The 23,477-nt window shown below is 47.5% G+C and overlaps 5 protein-coding genes across 5 annotated transcripts; 2 read left to right on the top strand and 3 right to left on the bottom strand.

The window, feature by feature from the left end:
* Nucleotides 1–1,305: 1,305 nt before the first annotated feature.
* Nucleotides 1,306–2,938, bottom strand: MYCTH_2310984 (uncharacterized protein). Its single transcript, XM_003666317.1, has 3 exons — nucleotides 2,564–2,938; nucleotides 1,768–2,500; nucleotides 1,306–1,719 (listed from the first exon to the last, which is right to left on the bottom strand). The coding sequence occupies exons 1-3, from the start codon at nucleotides 2,668–2,670 to the stop codon at nucleotides 1,513–1,515; spliced, it is 1,047 nt and encodes a 348-aa protein (XP_003666365.1). The 5' UTR covers nucleotides 2,671–2,938; the 3' UTR covers nucleotides 1,306–1,512.
* A 71-nt stretch (nucleotides 2,939–3,009) lies between these two features.
* Nucleotides 3,010–3,988, top strand: MYCTH_2310983 (uncharacterized protein). Its single transcript, XM_003666316.1, has 2 exons — nucleotides 3,010–3,233; nucleotides 3,287–3,988. Exons 1-2 carry the CDS (start codon nucleotides 3,067–3,069, stop codon nucleotides 3,903–3,905), a joined length of 786 nt encoding a protein of 261 aa, XP_003666364.1. The 5' UTR covers nucleotides 3,010–3,066; the 3' UTR covers nucleotides 3,906–3,988.
* A 1,321-nt stretch (nucleotides 3,989–5,309) lies between these two features.
* Nucleotides 5,310–5,714, bottom strand: MYCTH_2069662 (uncharacterized protein; the record flags this gene model as incomplete). The annotated part of the gene is made up of 2 exons (XM_003666315.1): nucleotides 5,310–5,399; nucleotides 5,520–5,714. 2 exons carry the CDS (start codon nucleotides 5,712–5,714, stop codon nucleotides 5,310–5,312), a joined length of 285 nt encoding a protein of 94 aa, XP_003666363.1.
* Nucleotides 5,715–7,579: 1,865 nt separating this feature from the next.
* On the bottom strand, nucleotides 7,580–9,026 carry MYCTH_2070001 (uncharacterized protein; the record flags this gene model as incomplete). Its single annotated transcript, XM_003666314.1, has 4 exons — nucleotides 7,580–7,744; nucleotides 7,913–8,377; nucleotides 8,426–8,530; nucleotides 8,667–9,026. 4 exons carry the CDS (start codon nucleotides 9,024–9,026, stop codon nucleotides 7,580–7,582), a joined length of 1,095 nt encoding a protein of 364 aa, XP_003666362.1.
* A 1,521-nt stretch (nucleotides 9,027–10,547) lies between these two features.
* Nucleotides 10,548–11,802, top strand: MYCTH_2310981 (uncharacterized protein). Its single transcript, XM_003666313.1, has 2 exons — nucleotides 10,548–10,810; nucleotides 10,864–11,802. The coding sequence occupies exon 2, from the start codon at nucleotides 10,900–10,902 to the stop codon at nucleotides 11,731–11,733; it is 834 nt and encodes a 277-aa protein (XP_003666361.1). The 5' UTR covers nucleotides 10,548–10,810; nucleotides 10,864–10,899; the 3' UTR covers nucleotides 11,734–11,802.
* The last annotated feature ends 11,675 nt before the right edge of the window (nucleotides 11,803–23,477 follow it).

Genomic DNA, 23,477 nt, shown 5'->3' with positions numbered 1-23,477 from the left:
GTGCAACGTAAACGAAAGTTCATGACAGGGCCGTTCTTGTTGCAAGGTGACAACAACGAGCGGCCTCATACTCTCTCTTCTCACTCGCTCGCACTCGACGTGACAACAACAACCGTAATGATAGGTCCTGTACCCCGCATTCTTTGAGATGTCGCTTGTCCCGCATTCGCTAGTTCTGCTACGGACCTTGGCATGGCAATCTATGGTGGCCTAATTATAACCTTCATTTTCCAGGTCGCAAGTCGTCCTCGAGGACTTTTCCTCGCCATCTCACGAGCCAATATTAGCACGCCAAGTGATGCCAAGCACCACGAAATTGGGGTTTCCTCACCTACCACTACGCTCTGTAGGGAACCTAGCCAGCTCGGCCACGTTTTCTGTAGGAATTCTATAAAACAGAAACTGAACACTAATTATCTGGAGCGTCTCCCTCGGATCTCCACCGCTTCTATGAAAGCTATAGACAAAGAAGTAAGACGTGAAATCCCTTGCAATATATATACACGGGATATCTTATTTTCTTACCTTCTTCAATTGGAACTTTGGTAACCTTGATACGAGGTATGGCCTGACTGATGCGGCGGGTGCCAGAAAAGGTAATGGTATGAATGGGTGGATGATAAAAATGGAAGGTGGACTGTGGGAAAAGGTCCTAATTATAGTGTCGAAGGGATCTAGGAACTCGACGAAGTGACGCCTCTAGCACCCTCGGGCCCACTCTGGCCACACATACCTGCATCTTATCAGTGCATACCTACATGCAAGATTCGCAGAATAGGTCAGGTAGTCTTCAATCACCCCGTACGTAGTTACAACGATCCCAAGCCCTTCGCGGTCATGACAGGCTCTTCTCCTAAACGAAGCCTTCAATCGAGGAATCTAGTGGCCGGGACAGGCCTTCGTTTACGGAGTGATGCCCAGCTTCTTCATTTGTGGTGTTCAACACCTAGGTACAGAGGTTGGCCATAAAAGTCCAACCCTATCCTAGGAGGCCAGGTCTATCTATAAGGAGAAAACGAGGAATATTTATAAATAAAGGAAGTAGCTAAAGCATTTATAATGGCTAGTACGTAACTAGTGCTTTAGAAGCTCTAGCGCTTCTGACACGCTTGCTTTGGCTCCGGCTCAAGTGGCGAAGTGGCCTGCTCGTCGTGTAGCGGTAGCGGAACAGTGCCGGAGAAGTAGAGATCAGGGGGGTTTGCTATAGGAAATTTGGGAACTGCAGAACCGGAATGGATCATGATAGGCCGATGGAGGCACGCCGTGGACAGCTGTCACTCTTTTTTCATGCTAGGTTTCTCGTGGGAGAGGAAATTCTATTTTACGCGCCTAGTGAGGGAGCATTCGTTGTACTAATACACGCTCGTTCGGAAAGGGATGGTTGTTTGCGATCTTAGTGTGAAGGCTGCGCTTTACCCTCGCAAGTGTTCTCAGGTGCTAATATCGCAATGCCGTCTACGACCTCATGTTTACTTACCAACTTCCTGGGTCCTGTTTTGTTCGAGCCGGCATCTATCCCCTCACCAGCCTCAAGACGAATTCGTACACTCCCAGTGTGATGGCGGCGGATGGGATAGACCGCACAAGGTGCGGCGTGAGGCCACCATAGAGACCACGCCAACCCTCCAGGGCCCATACGGAAGTGAAGCACTGTATGAGGCCCGTGTATTTAGGCCTTCCACCCACTGTTGGGGCTTGCCGGAGCCGAGTGCGTACAACCTGTATCCATGTCAGCGCCTGGTGGTGGTAGGGAAGGAGCAGAGGTACCTCATGTGGGTAGGTCATCAGCACCGCAGCAAGTTTAGCCGTCCCAGCTGCGCCAGTGGTGCTCGCCCATGTCGCCAATTCATTGAGCATGGGGTTATCCCAATTCTCTGGCCGCAAGGATTTGTGAAAAAGAACTTTGAACCGCTCGTATAGTATCAGGTGAAAAGCCGTCTCAACCGTGCCCAAGTAGCTGGCAGTCAAGCCCCGATACAGCCCAGGGATGCCCTCTTGACGCAGGACTTTTCGGACGCAGTCCAGACTGCCTCGATATTGCCGCGTAGCACCGCCAGCGACCTGAGATTTATCAAGCTGAAGTCGTGTTTTGACCAACCAAATGGGATTTGTGGCGGTTGCAGTTGCGACACCAGCAAGAATGGCAGCTTGAGCATGGACGAATGAGTCACCCTCTCCTCGACCGAGTATGGAAGCCCCCAAACGCTTGCAGTTTCCGTAGACGTAAAACTTGACGGCGGTTGCGGGAACGACAGCAGCGAGACTTGGGCCAAGGCCACGGAAGAGTCCACGCCAGCCCTCCTTAGCTTTTATCGATCCCAAGATACCAAAGGTTTCTGCTGTATGATGGAATGGAGCGGTTAATAGATGTCGCAATGTCGCGCCGGCATACTCAGCTGCCAATGTCGGCCGCGACGGAAGGCGGTAGAAGTCGGACTGAAGTCGTGTCCGTAGGACGTCCAGCGGTGCGGTCACGATCGACGTCGCTATTCCTGCAGTCCTGCGCCAGATCAGTACCTCGGCTTGCAGAACCAATTAATTACGTGCTGGGATCGTAACTCACGCGCCAGCCGCCATATGAACCCAAGGTGGCATGTAGGACGCTGTCCTTAGTGCAGGCTTAGGAGGCGAAGCTTCGACGCCATCTGCGCCTACTGCTGGCCGTGGCATCGCGATTGGCTATAAAGGTGCACGCGGAAGTTGCGCCGCTGCGCCCACCGTCGACGTTCACGCGCTCACGGCCTGCGAACCGGGCGCGAAGGATCTCTGCTCCCCCAGTGGGTGCACCAGCACAGCCAGTTGCTCGTACTCGCGGCGATAGGGTCAAAGTCTGTCCGCAGCGTCAGCGGGCTGCCGGCGTGCGGTGGGTACGCGATCAGCTGCTTGTTGGCGTTGAACGCGTCTTGCTGCTACGGGCCGAGGGGCCCGGTTCTGTGGCGGTTCTGTGGGGGCATCTCTTGTTTTTAACTTGGCGCTCCCCTTGTCGGTTTGAGAAAGCTGCAAAGATCAATCCAACCACATCCATCCAGATCGCACACGCCGAGCAGCCTCCTATCAAAAGTAGCAATGTTGATCTGTGGCTCAACTAGTATCCTCGAACATGTGTCGCCAGGCGTCGTTTTGAAACAGCCCATCAGACTTGCAGACAAATACGAAGCCGCGCGCATCGCAAACTGCTTCTCCGTCGAAAGGCGAATCCTCGAGAGGTTGGGTCCGCATGTCAGGATTGTCAGGTGAGTCCGGTTTTCTAAAACTGCCAGGACTCTCTAACTAACATTCTAACCAGGTACCTCGGTAGCGAAGGAGATGGTATTCTTCTAGGCGAAGCTAGTCACGGCGATCTCCAGACCTACCTCGATGAACACCCATCCGTGGATATGAAGCAGCGCCTCCTATGGTGCCGACAGATAGCGGAGGCCATTGAGTATATCCATAGCCGCGGCGTCGTGCACTCAGACCTTCGTCCGGCCAACGTACTTGTTCACGAGACCACACCAGGATCTCGTGACTTACAGCTTTCCGACTTTGGCGGCTCCGTATGCCAGGACCTAAAGGCGGATGGATATTCCCTCCCGGACGGCCCGTTCTATAGCCCCTTATTCGGGACCGACGCTAGCACTCTCTTAGATCTTTTTGGGATGGGGTCCTTGTTCTACACCATCCTTACTGGTAGATGGCCGTATAAGGCCACTCCGGGGCGATTCGCAAAGCTCGACGATAGGCTTGAGTGGGAGGAACGGGTCGTGTACCCCAACTTCAAAATGGGCAAGTTCCCTCCCGTCGAGCACTTACCCGTAGGAGAGGTCATTTTGAAGTGCTGGAGAAGGGAATTTGGGACAGCCAAAGACGTCCTGTTGGCTCTAGATACATCTTTCTCGGCCAGGCAATATTTTCACGAAACCTGATTGTGTACAATCGGGGAGCACTTGGGAAAATGTACGTTCTGTTGGCATCCCACTCTGTCAGTGGGCAATTTTCCTCTCATGTGAAGGTGACCTCACGGCTTGGCCGGCGTGCGTTTTGGCAGACGCTGTCGGCAATGAAGAAGTTGAGACAGCTTGGGAGAAGCCGGGACGTGGAGGAAGAGGAGGGATACGTAGCCCGGCGACCCCACGTAGCACCGCCCGGAAACTCGACCGCCGCGTGTACTCTGGCGCCGAGATGGCCATATCGTCCGAGGAGGAAGACGATTTGCGCCAGCACAACGACGAGCGTACGTCCCATCGCCGAGACCAGCGCGCCAGCGGATCGGGCAGGTACGGGGGATCTACGTCAAGCTCACCCGCGGCGATACGCAACCAGTATCGAGGAAGCGCAAGACGACCGACCACACGTACCACCGCGACGACATGGCGTACGCCGTATCTAGTCCCTCCGCGACCGGCTAGAGGCTTGCCGCCGTGCGCCTCGCTGCCCCACCTCGCCCCCGACGGCCTGCAGACCAACAGTATCGGCACTGGCAGAAGTATTGTTATGCCTGCCTCCAGCGGTCTCAGCTTCGGCGTGACTATTATCTCGGACTGGAATTTAGGTATGGCCAAAGCCAGCCAGTTCTGCATCCCCCCCAGGACCTTCGCCTTCAAGAGCTCCCCCCGCACGATCCTTGTCCCAAAACACCAGGCCCAGCCACCTCCATGACTGCATCAAGTCCTTGACACGACCGTGCTCATCCCAGTCACCGTCAGAGGGGCGTTCCGGTACTCGGTCATTACCTCACCTCACCGTTTGACCTATCTGTCGGGGTCAGAAGGTTGTGCTCTCGACGGCGATGGAATGAATAAGATACTCAGAGTAGGAAACGTCTGATCGCAGCTTTCCGTAGTGTCAGCTGGGCAAATCATAGGTAAATCAAGCTTTTAGCCGGCCGTCACCACTTAGTATCGCCGGGAGGGGGCTTTGAAACCAAGATAGGCTAGCCAACAGTTCCGTGTTTATTTGAGAGAAACTATCTGACCAATGGCTAACGCACCGAAGCAAGATTGTTTGCGCCAGCCATCCCTATTTTACCCAAGAGCCCGCCACCCGGTCGATGTTGAATCTTCCCGTGATGGCGCTCCCTTCGTCTCCCCTCCCTTACGCTGATCATCAGGTCAGATAGTTTCCGCACGTTGGCAGCGGAGTCCTTCTGTCCAGAAAGTTGCCGTGTTAGCCAGACATGTTAAAGTTGGCTTAATTAGGTACGGTATTAGGCACTTTGGTGGCCTCCGAGTTGCGACGGATCTGGGACGGAACGTACCGAAGTATTGTTGTGTTTGTCCGGGCTTCGTCGGCCCTCCCTCCCGACCTGCGCGCTCACAGTGTCTAATTATCTAGCAGACGGCGCCGCCATCGTTGGTGCCGTGGCAGGTCGCGGAGCGGCAGTCGCGGATCTCGGTCCACTTGCCGTTGCGGCACTCGACCTGTGGCGCACGAAGTAAATGATCCGCGTCAATAGATAAATAATTACCTTGCCAAACCCGATTCAAGCGTCGTCCGCCCGAGGAGGGGGGTTAGGAGAGATTATGGTCGGTTTCACTTACCACGCCGGTCCTGTCGCAGCCGCAGAAGTGGCGGTCTCCGTTGGAGGCCTGGCAAGGGCTGTTGGTGCGCCTCTGGTCGCCGCCGTAGCCGGCACCGCAGGTGTCGCGGGCCTGGATCTCCGGGATCTCCGGGATTGTCGAGGCACCGACGACGGCAGCAGCAACGAGGGTGCAGAGGATGGCGGTGACCTTCATTTTCGTTAAGGGGCTAAGGGGCTTGCGAGGCAGGCAGAAGATGGTTGAGTCTGGAGTGTGATAAGAGATGGAGGGCTGATGAGCAAGAAGAGGACAGTCCCATAAGGAGATTCCCTCCGGTATTTATGCTTTTTTTGTCGGAGATGGAACTTGGAACTGATGCTCTATGTCTCCCTTAGGCCATCTCCCTCAAGCCGCGCGTCCCTTTCTCCGGTGTGCGTCGGAAGGATTCAGAACCTAGTCAGATGCCTTGCTTTCTCTCGAGACGAGGTTGCCATACCCCGATGGAGGGCTCTCGGGAGGATGCAAGACGGTGTCGTTCCGCGTTCCGCGGCAGTCAGCACAAACCTGAGCCACACGAGATGGGGGTCTCCTCATCTGACTTCCACAGGTAGGTAAAGGCAGGAAGGCAATTAGGTAAACTAATCAACTAATACAGGTGTCTACCTAGGTACCTAACCTAAGTCTGTCTTCCTCTAGACTTAAGCAGTCCGTCTCCCGTTGCAACCACGAACGTTCAGATGAGCTATCACGTTACGAGGGGAGCAGGACGGGGTAGACCAATCATCTTGCTCCCCAGTCTGTAACCTTGTGACTCTGTAAGATGGTTCTGTTGGTTTGATTTGCGAAGGACTCTTCTCACCGACGGCCGCGCCCGGGGCGTTGTCTTCAGTCGCGCCAAGATGGTCAGCACAGGGCTCGACGTCTCAAGCTCAACACAAGAGCATTAATTAATTACCACGGCTGATTTGGTTCTTCCTTGAGACATTATTGTCTCTTTGGGACTTGCTGTGTTACGGTTCCGTGAATCACCTGTTTAGGTAACTCAGAGATTTTCATCCTCGGCTCACGAGCGCCATGCAGGATGACCGCGTTTGGAAGCGCACAAGCTCCGCCATGCTCCTTCTTTGGGGCGGGGAACACTTGGCTCTCGTTTCGCAGAGTCGCTCGTTGTCTCATCCGCAGGTAATTATTTTAGGTGCCCAGGTGGTCAGACGATTTTCGCGATTGTCTTGTCGAGGAGGAAGGGGATACGAAGAGAGAGACGCAAGGTTCCTGCAGTAATTACGGAGTAATGTAACCAGAAAATGCTTCTAACTCGCGGCGCCGTTGCTGCAAAGTACACTCTTGCGCCTCGTTCTTCGCGTCCAAGACCGCGCCACTCAGCACAACGAACAACGCAACCCAATGATTCAAGAGAAGAGACTCAACAACCGTTGTGCCCGGCTTATGCATGCAGCAATGCCGACTCAAAACACGGAGACTATTAAATGCGCGCTGAGACGGCCACGAGCCAACCAAGCCGTGCTGAGTTCATTTAACTCGAGACACCCGCTAATTATTAATCCCGACTCGTATGATTAACAAGCACTTCCTGTCCGACTCAGAATCCCTTGTGGCCCGCAACGAGAAAAAAGAAAATCACTCAGGGTTGGCTGGGGCAAGCCTGACTGACGTCCTGTTTTGTCGCTCTGTTCCGTCCCATACATATGACGAGATAATACTACCACACGTACCGGCTCACTAATTAGACGACCATGCTGAGCCAAACCAGTAACACAACCAAATCAAGCCGGGCAACGGGCGGCTATGTCTGCACCTCCGAGCTGTAGAGACAAGCACAGAGTGGTTATCAAGGTTCTAGTGCCGTACAAATGAAGATCAGACGCGGGGTTGGGGAGCAGGGCGCAAACAAGAAAGGAAACGACAGCGAGGGGCACATCCATGAACCCAAATCAACAAATCAAGAGGCCCTTTGTACCGAGATCATCAGGTCATGTCCCCTTCCCGGCGAGGTCGGCACTAATATCGCCGTTTCCTTTGTCATTGCACTTCCCGTTAGAAGGCCGACGCCATCGATTTCTTCAGTTCCTGAGCTCCGCGGACTCACTCTTGGATCTCAAGTGAGGGTACCGCTCCAGCGCGCTCTCGACCACGGCTCCAATCAGCTGGTCATAGTCGATGCCGTAGAACTCGGCCGTCTTGGTCAGCGTCGACCATGACGGGCGCAAGCCGGGAATTGCGTTGATCTGCGTCCCGTCGGCGATCGGAGGGGGGTCAGCCACCGCCCTGTGCTACCCCAACAAACAGACTTGCGACAGTGTTACCCCGGAGAGAGCAGCACCTTTTACTAGGTACCTCACTGGCAGGCAGAAAAGTGACGAGTAATTAAGAGTAAGTACTTCGACATGACATACCTCGAGAACATAGGGCAGTCCGTCGAGCCCCAGTCGTATGTCGACGCGGCCGGTATCCCGGCAGCCGACGGCTCGCCAGGCCTTGAGGGCCACCTCCTCGGCCGGCCGGACGTCCGGGTTGTCCCGCGCGCTCACCACCTTGACGGGGTAGTCGTGGCCTTCGGGCGGGGCGCCGCGGGCCCAGTAGGGGACGTGGTAGTGCGAGTCGAGGACCTGCTGCGACTCGGCCGCGTCCCAGTCCAGCAGCGCGGTCCCGATGGCCCGGGCGGACGGACCGGTCCCCAGGATGCTGACCGAGTACTCGGCGCCGCCCAGGAAGCGCTCGACCAGCACGCTCTGGCCCGGGTACCGCGCCCGCAGCCGGCGCACCCCCTCCACCAGCTCCGCCGCGTCCCCCACCTTGCTCTTCTGGTCGATCCCCTTGGACGAGCACTCCCACGTCGGCTTGATGAAGAGCGGGAACGTCTTGAGCGCCTCCGCGTGCCGACTGCTGCCGAGCGCCTCCGCCACCACCGCGCCCACGTCCTCTTTTTCCTCGCCCGCACCCGCGGACGGGCCGGCAGCGGCCGGGACGACGGCGAACGGGGCGGTCGGGATCCCGTGGTGGTCGAGGACCATCTGACATACACATTTATTATGTAATTATGGAATAAGTAAGGCAATTATTAATGTCCGTGGCTTGCAGGGTTAGGGGCGGTAATAAAACATAAAAAAAAAAGAAAGAAAAAGAAGAAACCCAGCAGGATAAGCTTACCTTGGTCAGCCCCTTGTCCTGCGCGAGCGAGAGGGTCGCCGCGTCGGCAAACACGTGCGGGATCTGGTACGCCTCGAGGATGCCGGGGACCTGCGCCTCCCGGCCGGCGCCGCCGAAGATGCCCTCGGCGATGGGAAAGGCCAGGTCCCACGACTTGTGCTTGCCCTCGGCCACCAAGGCCACGAGCTGCCGGATGCCCTCGACGGCCACCACCTTGTGGCCGCTTGCCTCGAGCGCCCGCTTGAGCCCGTCGATGGTGACGTCGACGTCGAAAGGGATCAACTCCTCGTAGCCCAGTCCCTGGGACCGGTAGGTTTCGTATCTGTCGTAGATGAAGGCCGTGACGAGCGACGAAGCCATTGCGTGAATGATTATTAGGTAATTATTGTATGCAAGTACGGAACTGAAACCCTCTAAATCGCGAAATAATTTGTTACAAGAAGGGGAAGAAATCGCATGCACAATGCTTCAAGATTGGATTCTCAGCCACAGAATATTATTATTAATTATATTAGGTATCCGAACCCTGGTTGACAACCGTCCAAGTCCCTGCATGATCGTTGTTTGATTCCTTCGCAACCTACCTCATTCACCCCCTAATTACCACCTTATCTTACCTTTGCTAGATATGTTATCTCCAGAATGGACCCTCGGCGGAGACGAGCGTGACAAGAGACAACAGTTTGCAACAAGCCTATTGCGTGATCACGATTATCCCTCGCCTTGTTGAGTAACAAGGCAAGTTGATTTGCGATGAATCGCAGCTGTTACGTACCTTGCCTAACCTGCTTGCGCAACACGGCCCCTAACTACGTCAGCATGTCGTCAACCGAGTTCTTCTCTCATCTTTCTCCGATAACCCCCGGCAAACTGTAAGATGTGTCACCTTTTGAGGTCATGGCTAATAACGCACTAATTAATTAATACTGGGTAAAAGAGTCCAACTTACTAATAATAATAAGCCCGGACCGAATAACTAAGCCTCGATCTTGCACAGCCACCTTGCACAATAACACAAGGACGTCATCAACAATTGGACCGGGCCAGCTGTTTCTAGCTAGCCACGTCTTATACGTCCGTATATCCGCCCCGATCAGCCAAGTGGAAGAACGGGTTAAGCGTCGGCGGACTAGATCGTCCCGCCATCCGCGGACCGTGCCGCGCGGGCACTAGGAACTGCCATTCAAACCTCTGAGATGGGCATGTGCTCTGCCAACTTTTGAGGTAGCGTGCGAGTACGCCGCGTTCTGACGAACTGTTCATCTGCGGCTGATGTCCACACTCGATCTCGGGGATTCCCTAGGACCGGGGACCTGCGCACGCTGCCGCGCCTCCACCTGCACTTTGAATATGGAATGGCGCACACTGCATTGAGGGGGATATATATTGGGGTAATACCGTAGGCCATCTTCAATGTCATCAACACAATACTCGTACACTACACGATTTACAGCGACACATCCACGGACACGTTTTCGGCGTCCAACTAACGTGCCCAGGTTCGTCCTCAACCTCCCCCGCCGAGGACGGCAAGCGACTATCCCGGTCCATTTTCGGAGTTGTTTAAACAAAACAACACCGCCGCCTTGGGATCGCCGGGCACCTTCTCGGTTCTCTGGCTCATCCACGAGCCGACCAGAGGCAGTACCATGGCAACCTGCTGTGATCACTCGCGCCGGACGCCCGGCTCGTGGCTATTATGCGACAGGATGCAGCGCTAACTGTGAGGATCTGACCGGTTCCGTAGAGTCCCTAGGTGCAGGGCCAGGAGAGACATGAAGCAGCAGCGAAACCACACTTGAAGTGACGTATCTGATTAGGTAGTTAGGTGCTGATTGTGATTTTTATCAAGGCCCGGGTTATTCTTTTCAGAAAAGAATAAGTAATTAAGTTCATAAATGTAATGAATGCTGACGGTGACTCTCTGCCACAGATCAAAGATTAATTAGGTAATAGGTATTGAGCTGTCTTGAGACTAATTAGGTCTTACCTCAGCCGCTCCCCTCTGACGAACTGATCTTAGGCTTCCGACCCCCCTTTTCACAGGCTCTTTATTGATGACAAATCATGCAATAAGCGACCACCGTACAATTTTACCAAGGGGTTACCTGGTTCGAAACCACCTTTGGTCGTTGCGTTCTCCCGTGAGCCTCCTGACCCTCCTAGTCATAATTAATGCTTAAGGTAGATACCTCAGGTAGTTAGCCCCTAATTATCGATCGATCAGTCAACAATGCCGCCCCCGTCTGTCATCCGCCGCAACCCGCCCAGCGCCGTCGTCTACGACCTGTCGGTCCCCCACCAAGTCACCATCACCCTCCCCGCCGGCTCGACCTGGACGAGCGGCCTCCACTGGCACGAGACGCACACCGAGTACCTCCGCCTGGTCAACGGCCGGATCCGCCTCCGGCTCGGCGACGCCGTGCAGACCGTCTCGGCCTCCCCGGGGGGCTCGTTTCCATCGCCGCCGCCGCCGCCGCCGGAGGAGATCCGGGTCGACAGGGGGGTTTGGCACGAATGGAGTCGCGCCGCGCCATCTGAGAAGAAACCACGGTCGGCTGGGGAAGAGGTAGCTGCCGAGGACGAGGAGGACGAGGAGGAGGAGGAAGAAGAGGTAGTTGTGGTCGAGAGGACGGAGCCGGCCGACGGCGACAAGTCCGTCTTCTTCTGGAGCCTAAACGGGGTCATACTCGAGGCCGAAGCCGAGGCCGCGGCCCGGGCCCTGCGAACGACTGCCACGGGCAGGCTGGCGGGTGTATGGGCCGGGCTCCGGACGACCCTCAGCCTATGGGCCATCTTCGACGCGCTCGACAACTTCCCCGTGCTCCTCGGCGTTCGGGACGCCGGGCGGCGTCGGAGGCTCGTCGAGCGGGGCTCGCGGGGTGACGCCTGGCTCACTTGGTGGGAAACGAGGTGGTCCCATGCCGTTCTGACCATCGCGGTCGTCTTGGTGTGCGCGGCTGGGGAGCACGCGGTCCGGCCGCGGTTCACCCCGGCGGAGGAGTACGCGGCCTGGGTACTGCGGAAACAAAGGGCGAACAACACCGCGGCGCCGGGCCGTACCTAAGGTAATGGTTGGGTAATAGTTATTTAATTACACAAGGCAGGAGGGCTAAAGTGGAAGGAATGGTGTTGAATCGAAGTTTGATTTAATTATCACTGCAATATCAACGTAAAAACAAGAAACCAATCTTGACTATAAGCCTCAGCATAGGGGCGTTATAGGTTTTGAGTAATGAGCCGGGTGTTCATTGAATATTATTAGTGACACGGAGGAGGGGCCCCTTAGGTGATCTCGATCGCAGATCGCAGGTCGCAGGTCAGCATACATCCCCTTGTCACCGAGATTGTTCGGGAATCTCGTAGCGGGGAGTTATCACCACCGCAACCCGAAGCAGAATGAAGAGGCCTGTTAGAGGTACGACCCCCCCGAACTGCGACCCGAGGTCAGAACTGGAGGAAATGGCGGAAGCCACGGCATCCATCAGGAGGTCGGATGCACTGGAGCGGGCGATGGCCTATCCCCCCGCAGAGCCCGACACCATCTTGGTCGCTCGGCCAACCGAATCCTGCCTTGGGTACAGACCACCCTTGCCGCCGTTTCAAAGCATGATTGGACCGGTCCCGAGGTGCAGACGCGCACTCGGATACGGAGTGCCTCCCCACGCTACGCTGGGTCCATTACTATATTGTCCACAACGTATATCCACAACGTATAAGATAGGTACAAAGGACAGCAACTAGGGAAAGAGGAAAGGGGGGGGAGAAAGCACAAGAAAAACAAAAAAAAAAAAAAAACACATACTATTGCAAAGAGGAAGAATCATGTTGTGGAATGCTGTGGTCTGCCGCATATGCTTTTCATGGTGGGGTAGGATTGTAGATGAAATGGATGTTTTTCGGGAATTTGTATGTATGCACACTACATATAAAATTATACCTACATACGACACCCAAAGTGCGTTGGTGGTGATGCAAATGCCGTGCGTAAGGTGTGAGGTGGGATATCACACCCCACCCCTATGCACCGGATGTCTTTCCGTTCCGTGGTAGTCCTCTTTTAGACAGGAAAGAATGGGGACGCAACGGTAGGCATCCATTAATTTGCTGACTCGCAGAACAAGGGAGCCGCATTGTCGCACGTATCATGAAATGCTCCTGATCTGGGCCAGAAGAGGCGACAAAATGCCATGGGCAAAATCCTTCGCAGGTACGAGTTCAAGAATACTCCCGGAACATGCGTTAAGTCTGTACGTTCCTCTCATAGCTTATCTAGAGATGTTGCTCCCTACTCATTCTTGATCAGTCACTCTGACACTGACACCATTGCCGACAGAGGCACCGTTAGAAACAGCAGACTCCAGTACCCCCCTTTTGTAATCTTTACATCTATCTCTCTTTGCCATCAAACAGCGATTGAACAAGAAATAAAAGAAGAAAAAAAACAGAAGAGGAAGAATTCAAAGAAATTACGAAAAGGAAGCAGCTCAGCCGCTCAGACTGGGCGTCCCTTCTCGACGTCGTTATTCATCATCGTCGTCAATCGACACAAAAGGAAAACAATCCCGAAGAAGAAGCAGAAGAACAACGAGCTTCTACCTTACGTCCCCAGATGGCAGACAAGCCTTGCGCCCACTTCTCCACCCACGGCTGCACGACCCTGGTGGCCAAGGACGGCGACCTATGCCAGACATGCCAGCAGAGCGGCTGTTGAGACCGATTACAGGATGCCGGGTGTGCTACTAAGGGACTCGTGCCGTCCGCCCCGGACCGGGAGGCTGCACTACGAGCGATTCGCGGGAAGAGAAGAGGAAGGCGGAAGTCTGATGACATCTCGGGTGCTGCTGGTTCGGTTCAGCTTTGCCCGTCTGTTCAGATGAGTTAGGGAGTTGGAATTAGGCGATTTCGGTTGGATATTAAAGTAATTATTTGGGCAAATTGCCTTCGCAGGCTTGATTTTCGTAGTCATTAATTATATCTTCTTTCCTCCCTCCCGGAGTCTGGAAATGGTTTAGCAGCGTCGTGCTCTGTTCCCTACTAAATCAGTACCTGATCTGCGGAAGACACCGAGCAAGGAGTTTGAGGGGCGAGAAGTGTCGGAAGCTATAGAGCTTCTAAACGTATTAGCCACGCGTTTGCCACAGTGTGACGAACCCAGCTCAGACTTCTTCTAAAAGGGTTCAGACGAAGGTAGATTAAGCGGGACAAGCATACAGGTCGTCTAAGGGATTCGGTGAAGCCAAAGGGTTTATAACAACACTAGAGTTATCTCTTACAGTAGTCTACGAAGCTTGGTATAAGTACTGTAATTATAAGTTACTATCACTGGTAAACTCTCAGAGTCTACTATAACGAGTAGCTATTTATATATATATATACTTCTGCTGATCGCTTATAGTCCCCTTCTATCCTGTCTTTGGATTGCCTTTAGTAGCTAGCTATCCTCTACTATCTTTCCCTTTTGGCAATCGTTTGCCCGTGGTAGCCTGTACTCCTTAGTAATCCTATGTTAGCCTTGCTTCGTGCCTTTCTTGATTGGTGGCTTATTTAGCCTCCTATACCTTACCAGGTTATAGTATATAGTTAGCTTATAATATGATACCCCCTCTTTAGGGCTTTTGACCCGAAAGCTTCTTATAACTTATTTTAAATACTATTAATACCCCCTTTTTCTAGTAGGTAATGTCCTTCTTTTGCTAACTTCCTTTCGTTATAGCTAATTATATTCCTAGGAATTGTTATAATCTTAAATACAAACGATATACTATTATAATTAAGATTAAGTAAGAAGGTTATAAGGTTACTAAACCTTATAAGTATTATTAGAATATAAAGCTATAAAAGTATTATATAATAATAAAAGGTTTAAATAAGTACTAAAACTATATTTATATAGGTAAGAAGTATAATAGTCTAAACGTTATAGATACCTATAAGTTCCTTATTATTTTTCTTTATAGTCTTAGGTTACTAATTATCTTAGTCCTTTCGAATTTATTAGAGTAGGAGAAGGTTTTAAGAGAGATTACTAAGACCGAGGCACTACTTACTTAGACGCTAAGCCGTTTAAACTAATTACGTCATTTATAGCAATCCCTATATGATCGTAGTATCGAAGTTTTTCGTTATAGCATAGCTTATCTAGAGGAAGAGGAAGAACTAGATACTCCTCTACTAATGTCGGAGATATAGACCCTTATAGGTTAGGCTTAGGTATTAGGTACTTTTGATATACTTAATTAGGAGTTAATTAGGTTAGATCCTAGTCCTAATTCTAGCAGGTTCCCCTCTTTTTCTATTAGGGAATAGGCTTTAGAGCCGGTTCGTATAGCTAGTTGTCATAGAAATATACATATAGCTGCTGCCTGGGCCACCAACACAAACGGGCCAATCAAGCCGAAGAATGATAGACCAATCAGGACAGGATCACACTTGGCAAGAAATGATCCTAGCAGAGGATTACTAGCTCACGACGTGAGCCAGGTGAGCTAGTACGGAGGATCATCACGACCGCTAGTGATCCCAGGATTATATATATATATAGATAGTCACTCGTTATAGTGGACTCTAGGAGTTCACTAGTAATAACAATCACAATCACAGTACTTATACCAAGCATTACTAATTACTATAAAAGACAACTCTAAGTGTTATTATAAATCCTTTAGCTTTACTAAATCCCTTAGACAACCTACCTACTTGTCCTACTCAACCTACCTCCATCTAGACCCTTTTAGAAGAAGTCTGAGCTAGGTTCGTCATACGTTATTACTACTCCCTTTGTTCTATTATAGTTTAGAACGGAGGTAACTTTAACCTTGATATCAATATAGCTACTAACATCATAGCCAAACAGCTGCTCGCTTAGCTTAGTTAACTCTAGTAGCAGATCTAGGAGTTAGACTAGAGAGACAAGGCTACTTAAGCTCGAATCAAGGAACTTAAGAACCGCGAAATGTACTTATAGAAGTTAGTTAACGAGGCCTACGCTAAAATCGAGGCACTCGAGGGCGCTAAAGCGAAGCGTATCAAGATCGAACTACCTAGTAAATATAGAGGAACTAAGGAGGATCTTATAGGATTCCTGACAAACCTCTGATCCTACTTCTGGCTTAATGATGACAAGTTTCTAGATAATAAAGCTAAAGTCCTCTATATAGCCACGAGACTAGAGGGCAAGGCACTTAGATGGTTCGAGCCTATATAGAATGACTATCTTACTAAGGAAGATAAAGACAAACGAGATACGTTTATATAGGTAGTCTTCCGATCTTACGACCATTTCGAAGAAGAGCTTTAGAAAGTTTTTAGCGACAAAGATAAGAAGATTTATATATAAGAAAGACTTGCTAATCTCTGACAGACCAAGTTAGTAGCCTCCTATGCTATATAGTTTAGACAGGACATGCTCAAGTCTTAGCTAAATAATAAGGCATTAATATAATTATTCTATAATGGCCTAAAGGAAAAGGTTAAGGACAAGCTATATAAGTATAATTGGCCTAAGACTCTAGATAAATATATCATATAGGCTATTAGGATCGATGATCGACTCTATATATAAGAGTAATAGAAACAAGGTTAAATAAATAAAACTATAGTTAAGGCTAACAATAAGAAAAAGCGAGCGTATGTTAGTACCTTATATAGGACATACCCTAGAGCTATAGATATAGATATAGCGTAAAAGCAAGACTAGAAGAAGACGGCCAAAGACAAGTCTAATGTTACCTACTATAACTGTAGAAAGAAAGGACACTATAAGCGAGAATGCCAGAGCCTAAAGAAAGAATAGAAACCAACCCCTAGAAAGGAAATTGCGACTATTGACGAAACTACTAAGGACGTCATCGAAGTAGCGGCTACAAGCTACAAAGACAAGGGCAGTAACATAGATAGTCTTAGATACGATAGTAACGGTAAAGACGAATAAGTACTGTACTCTAAACTGGTCACTATAGATCTAGAGATAGGTCTTGCCAAATAGGATATAGCAAGAGAATATGTACCGCTAGTTTCGATTCTCCTAGCCTTAAGGTAGTAGGGTTTTATAGTTACGTAGAGGTAGGATAGATTATAGACAACCGATACCTAAGGAATTAAAAGACTGGGACCTAATGTTCTATTCTTTTAGGAACGAATCGAATAGTACTATAACGAAGTTTTCTAACTTAATACGGAACTACGCGAACGGGATAGGCGCTTGACTTGACTTACCTAATAAAGCGATAAGATAAAGGACGAAATAAGGGAACTCTAACGTATCGTGGAAGCCATTAAAGGAGAACTACCTATAATATATAATAGGCCCGATAGCTATACCGAGTATCTTAACGGCTAGTAACTTAGTAACAACGTACAGAACCTAGAATACTAGTTTATACAAGCGAACCATAAAAAAGACAAGCGTATATAGGAAAGCTACTAGAAAAAACACTCCTACCTTAGCATTAGAGTACCTATAGTCTACGTATAGTGGGAAGGATTCGGGAAAGAATTCTAATACCTCCTAGGCAACGCTACACGACTATACCCTCGATATAAGGCATATACGTAAGTACCCTAGTTCCAATGTATAGCATACAAATGCCGATACCACTTCTACGACAAATTCGAGAACAATCACTGGCCAACCTGACAAGGAAATGAGGACGGAAGCTTACGCCCGGTAGAGTAGGTCTACGATGTAGGAAACAGAGTAGCTGAATTGCTCTAGAAGATCGAAGCCCGTGATCTAGAAAGCATTATAATAGTTCTAAAACAAGCCTAGCCTAGGTACTGCGGAACCGGACGAGATATATAGAACTCGTGCTAGAGTAATAATTGCCTCTATTACGTAGATAAAAAGAAATTACGAATTCAGGAGCTTTAGATGAAGCTATAGCACGTATAATAGAAAGCAGAACAGACCTAATAGTAAGAAGCTATAAGCACCTAATGGCTTACAGAAATAAGTATAATCGATAAAGCCGCTATTAGCCAAACAACCGGAGAGGTTAGTACTAACCTAGGAAACGGGTCAAGGCCCTTCAAAGGGCCCGGAAACCATTAACGCCCGTATAGCGGTAAGTAGTAGCATAGTATAAGAGGAACTAGCGTAAGAGACCACTATACCAAGACCTCCCGGCAGAAGCATAGGAAATCGCCGCAATCTTTAGACGATAGCGGTAAGATAAGCGGCTATAGATAACAGTATAATAGAAACAGTATAAAATGCTCGTACTAGTAGATAGTAGAGTAGAGATAAACCTAATCTCGCTAACGCTTATAAATTAGCTATAGATACCCTAGAGAATAAAGCGGAAGCATAGCATAGTTAAAGGGCTATTTCTAATATAATAGGTACGTAGGGAGACTAAACCGATCGATATCACTATGGTAGGGAAGACTATAGTAATCGTATTTAATATCGTAGACATAGGTAATGATAAAGATATAATATTAGGGTTACTATAGTATAAAGATTATAACCCGGACATTAGCTAGAAGAATAGTAGCTACCTATAACCCTAAACGGAATTATATTCGACTAGCGAGATAAGGAGTATATAAGGATTATAAGCAGACAATACTTAGAAAAAGGCATATCTTATAGATCTACCGCAAGAGACAGACAGTAGTAGGCAGACCACTACAGACTCTAGAAGAGGCAGCATAACGATATCGATATTACGACAGGAGGAACGAGCTAAATCGCCGATAGCTATTCTCTCTATTAACAAATATAGAGCACTACAATTAGAGCAGTAGGTCGAGATAGGAGAAATTGCCAGTATTACCATAGACGGAACCAAGTTCGTATACTATCAGAAAACCGAGAGACGAGACAAGACTAGGGAAGTACCAAAGGAGTATAAGGGACACCTAGCATTCGAACCGAAGCATCTAGAAGGATTACCAGAATACGGCCTATAGGATCACAAGATCAAGCTTAAGGAAGGAGTATAACTAAAGTTCTTTAAGATTTACTACACGAGCTAGACATAGAACGAAGAACTTAAGCGATATTTAGAGGAGAACCTTCGAAGAGGATATATCTGCCTGTTGACATCGCTAGCAGGCTACCTAATCCTATTTGTGCCTAAGAAAGACGGAAAGCTATAGTTATATGTTAACTATTGGCAACTTAACGAACAGACTATGAAAAATCGATACCCGTTACCGCTAATCTTATAGCTCCAAGATCAGTTAGTAGGAGCCTAATATTTTACGCGTCTTGACTTGCTATCGGCCTATAACTATATATAGATCAAAGAAGGCGACGAGTAGAAAACGGCCTTTAGGATACCCTATAGCTACTATAAGTACCTTATCATGCTATTTAGACCTATAAACACGCTAGTAACGTTCTAAGCCCTGATTAATCAAGCTATCTAACCCTTTCTCGACAAATTTATAATATATTATCTTGACGATATACTTATCTTCTCTAAGATAATAGATAAACACTAGAAGTATATAATAGTAGTATTAGACGCGCTATATATATATAAGCTATTAGTTAACAAGGGAAAAAGCGAATTCTATATTAGGAAGATAGTCTTTTTAGGATATAAAATATCCCTAAGATAAATCTAGATAGAACCTTTAAAGATTAAAGCCATCAAGAATTAGCTACGACCGACGTTAGTTACAGAAGTACAAAGTTTCATTAGATTTACAAACTTCTACTAGATGTTCATTAGGAACTTTAGAGCGATTATACGACCTTTATACGAACTTACCAAGAAGAACGCTAAATTCCAATAGGAAGAGCGACATAAGCAAGCATTCATACAGATCTATAATGCCATTACTAAAGATCCGGTACTAGTACTACCAGACCCCAAGAAGCCATTTAAGGTGGAAACAGACGCTTCAGACTATGCCATCGGAGGACAATTAGGATAATAAGACGAACAAGGGAAGCTATATCCTATAGCCTTCTTTTTAAAGAAGCTCGACAGACTATATCTCAATTATCCGATTTATAATAAGGAACTACTTGCGATTATTAAAGCTTTCAAGGAATGGTAACTATACCTTAGCAGTACGATTAAACTAATATAAGTATATATAGATTATAAGAACCTATAATACTTTATAACGACGAAGGAACTTAATAAATGATAAATATAATAGGCAGAATTCCTTATGGAATTTAACTTTGAGATCTGCTACAAGAAGGGCAAAGAAAACGTATAAGCAGACATTTTAAGTCAACGAACAGATCATACAAAAGGACAAACAGGAACAATACCACTATTATTTAAGGAACGAACAGACGGAACGCTACATTACAAAATACAGACACCTATAGAAGATAATCTACTCGACTCGTTCCTAGAATGCTACGTAATCTTTCGAGAGGAAAGGATCAACGAGGCATAGTATCAAGCAGTACCTGGACCAGTGGTACCTAACGGAGTAGAAGAGAAAGATAGGAAACTCTAGTACCGAGGCAAAGTATATATCTACGACTAGGATCAACAGCTATAGATAATTCGAGAACTCTATAAGTCAAAACTCGGAGGATATAAAGGAGTTACGAAGACTGTCGTACAAGTCAAGAAACACTATAACTTTCTATAGTTAACGGTACGAGTTAAGGAAGTCGTACGGAACTACGACATCTATAACTAAAGCAAAACGGTATAATATAAGCTGTATAGGCTACTTTAGCCATTGCTAACAGCTGACAAACTATAGAGTTTAGTTATAATAGACTTTATCACGAAGCTACCGGAATCTAAGGACATAGCTATAGGAGTAACCTATAATAGTATTCTTACTATAGTAGATCGCCTAACTAAGTAGGTATACTTCTTTCCCTACAAGGAGTCCTAGACAGCTAAACAGTTGGCAGATATAATCTATCGGCAAGTTACATTAGTATATGCTTAGCCGTAAGAATAGATCACCGACAGAGATACTAAGTTCGTATCGAAGTTCTAGCAAGCGTTAATACAACAATTAGACGTCAATAGCAAGCTATCAACAGCATATCACCCACAGACCGATAGACAAACGGAATAACTAAACCAAGTTATTAAGCAGTACCTTTGCTCTTATATCAACTACTAGCAAGACGACTAGGTCATACTGTTACTAATAGCACAACTCGCTTACAATACGACACTAATAGAGACAACCAAAGTCACACCGTTCTTCGCGAACTACGGATATAAAGCAGACCTTAGGCAAGGACTAGAGGTCATAGTACCAAGAGCAGTAGTCAAAGTAGAACAAATACACATACTATATAAAAAGCTTAAAAAAGAACTCGAGTTTATCAAGACTAGAATGAAAAACTACTACGACAAACACAGGCTCGAGGGACCTTACCTAGAGAGGGGAGACAAAGTCTACCTAATTATATAAAACCTACGAACTAAACGACTAAGCACGAAGCTAGACTTTAAGAAGGTCGGACCCTTCGTTATTAAAGAACGAATTTCGACATCTAACTACCAACTATCATTACTGTCATCTATATGCCTATAGATGGATGTTTTTTATATTTCACTCCTCGAACTAGTACTAAAAAATGCCAAGGTTGCTATATATATCAAAGCAGAAGACAAGGAAGAAGAATAGGATATCAAAGAAATTCTAGATTCACGTATTATCAACAGGGAACTATAGTACCTAGTCAAATGGCTTGATTTTAGACTAGAAGACAACTTATAGGAACTAGTCAAGAACTTAAACTGCCCTAAGAAACTGGAACAGTTCTACCGCTAGAACCTAGATCAACCATAGGCACTGGCTTAGACAAAACGGCCAAGTCGGCCTCTGATAAATCTAGGCCTAAAGAGGACTAGTCAAACGGGACGTTAGCACCCTAAGACCGTACATCACTAATGACACGTGCCTCGGAATCCTACACCCTCCGTTCTTCTGCCTCTATTTCCTCTAGAGACTATATACCTCGACGAAACAGCTTGGAACCCCGCTCCTTCAAGAAACGTTTCTAGCGACGAAGACGAGCCAATCGACCGACAGCTGTCTGAAGTTGAGTTTAAAGAACGAAAAGGGCCTCTTTAGCATCGGCCTCTTCTTATTCTACGCGTTTTTGTTTAGATATAATCTTCGTTACTATAAAAGATTAGCTACAAACATCAAGGCAATAACTAGGCTACAAACAAGCAGACGCTATATTAGAACTATTATAAGAATGACCCTAATATATACACTCGCTATAGTAAGAGGAGCCTAACGCCATATAACAAGCCAAGTTCTGCTTAAAACACCACGAACATGGCATGACGTCTACGCCAGAAGAGTTAATAAAAAAAGCAAACGTAGCATGCTATTGGGATTTCGAAGATCGGCGCTTAGAGATACGATCTACCAACTTATCAGCCACTAGTAGTATAGAAAAAGGGAGAAATTGCGAGGCATATATAGAAAAGGATATTAGCGCTATTTGAAACGACCTAAAGAGGGCTTTCAGGTCAAAAGCCTCGGAGGGAAGGCATCGTATCACGGAAATATATATATAGCTGCCGCCTAGGCCACTAACATAAACGGGCCAATCAAGCCGAAGAATGATAGACTAATTAGGACAGGATCACACTTGGCAAGAAATGATCCTAGCAGAGGATCACTAGCTCACGACGTAAGCCAGGTAAGCTAGTACGGAGGATTACCACGACCGCTAGTGATCCTAGGATTATATATATATATAGATAGTCACTCGTTATAGTAGACTCTAGGAGTTTACCAGTAGTAACAATCACAATCATAGTACTTATACTAAGCATTGCTAATTACTATAAGAGACAACTCTAAGTGTTGTTATAAACCCTTTGGCTTCACCGAATCCCTTAGATGACCTGCCTACTTGTCCCGCTTAACCTACCTCTGTCTAGACCCTTTTAGAAGAAGTCTGAGCTAGGTTTGTCACACTAGTTAGGATTCTATTAGTAGAACTACTCTGGTTTCTTAGGGTAATTTAGGTTCTTAATAGGTTCTTATAAGTTATCTTCTAGTCTAAAATTAAGCTATTTAACTAGGTATTATAGTTCTCTATTAATAATATATAAATCTAGAATTTCTTTAATGTCCTATTCTTCCTCTTCGTCCTCTGCTTCGATATATATAGTAACCTTAGCATTCTTTAGTACTAGTTTAGGAAGTAAAATATAAAAGACATCTATCTATAATTGTATAGATAATAGTAACGATAGTTAGTAGTTAGATGTTAAAATTCGTTCTTTAATAACAAAGGGTCTGACCTTCTTAAAGTCTAGCTTTATACTTAGTCGTTTAGTTCGTAGGTTTTATACGATCAGGTAGACTTTATCTTCCCTCTCTAGGTAAGGTCTCTTGAGCCTATATTTGTCGTAGTAGTTCTTTATTTTGGTTCTAACAAACTCAAGTTCCGTTTTAAGCTTCTTATATAGTACGTACATTTGTTCTGCTTTGACTGCTGCTCTTGGCACCGTAACCTCTAGTCCTTGCCTAAGGTCTGCTTTATATCTATAGTTTATAAAGAACGATATAACTTTAGTCGTTTCTATTAGTATTATATTATAGGCAAGTTATACTATTAGTAATAGTATAACCTAGTTATCTTGCTAGTAGTTAATATAAGAATGGAGGTACTACTCGATAACTTGGTTTAGTCGCTTTGTTTGTCCATTAGTTCATAGGTAATATGCCGTTAACAGCTTGCTATTAACGCCTAATCGTTACATTAATGCTTGCCAGAACTTCGATACGAACTTGGTATCTCTATCGGTAATCTATTCTTATAGCCAAGCATATACTAATGTAACTTACCAATAGATTATGTCTACTAACTATTTAGCTATCTAGGACTCCTTA

Source organism: Thermothelomyces thermophilus, chromosome 6 (assembly GCF_000226095.1).
Source record: "Thermothelomyces thermophilus ATCC 42464 chromosome 6, complete sequence".
Taxonomy (NCBI): domain Eukaryota; kingdom Fungi; phylum Ascomycota; class Sordariomycetes; order Sordariales; family Chaetomiaceae; genus Thermothelomyces; species Thermothelomyces thermophilus.
This window is presented reverse-complemented; position numbering and strand designations above follow the sequence as displayed.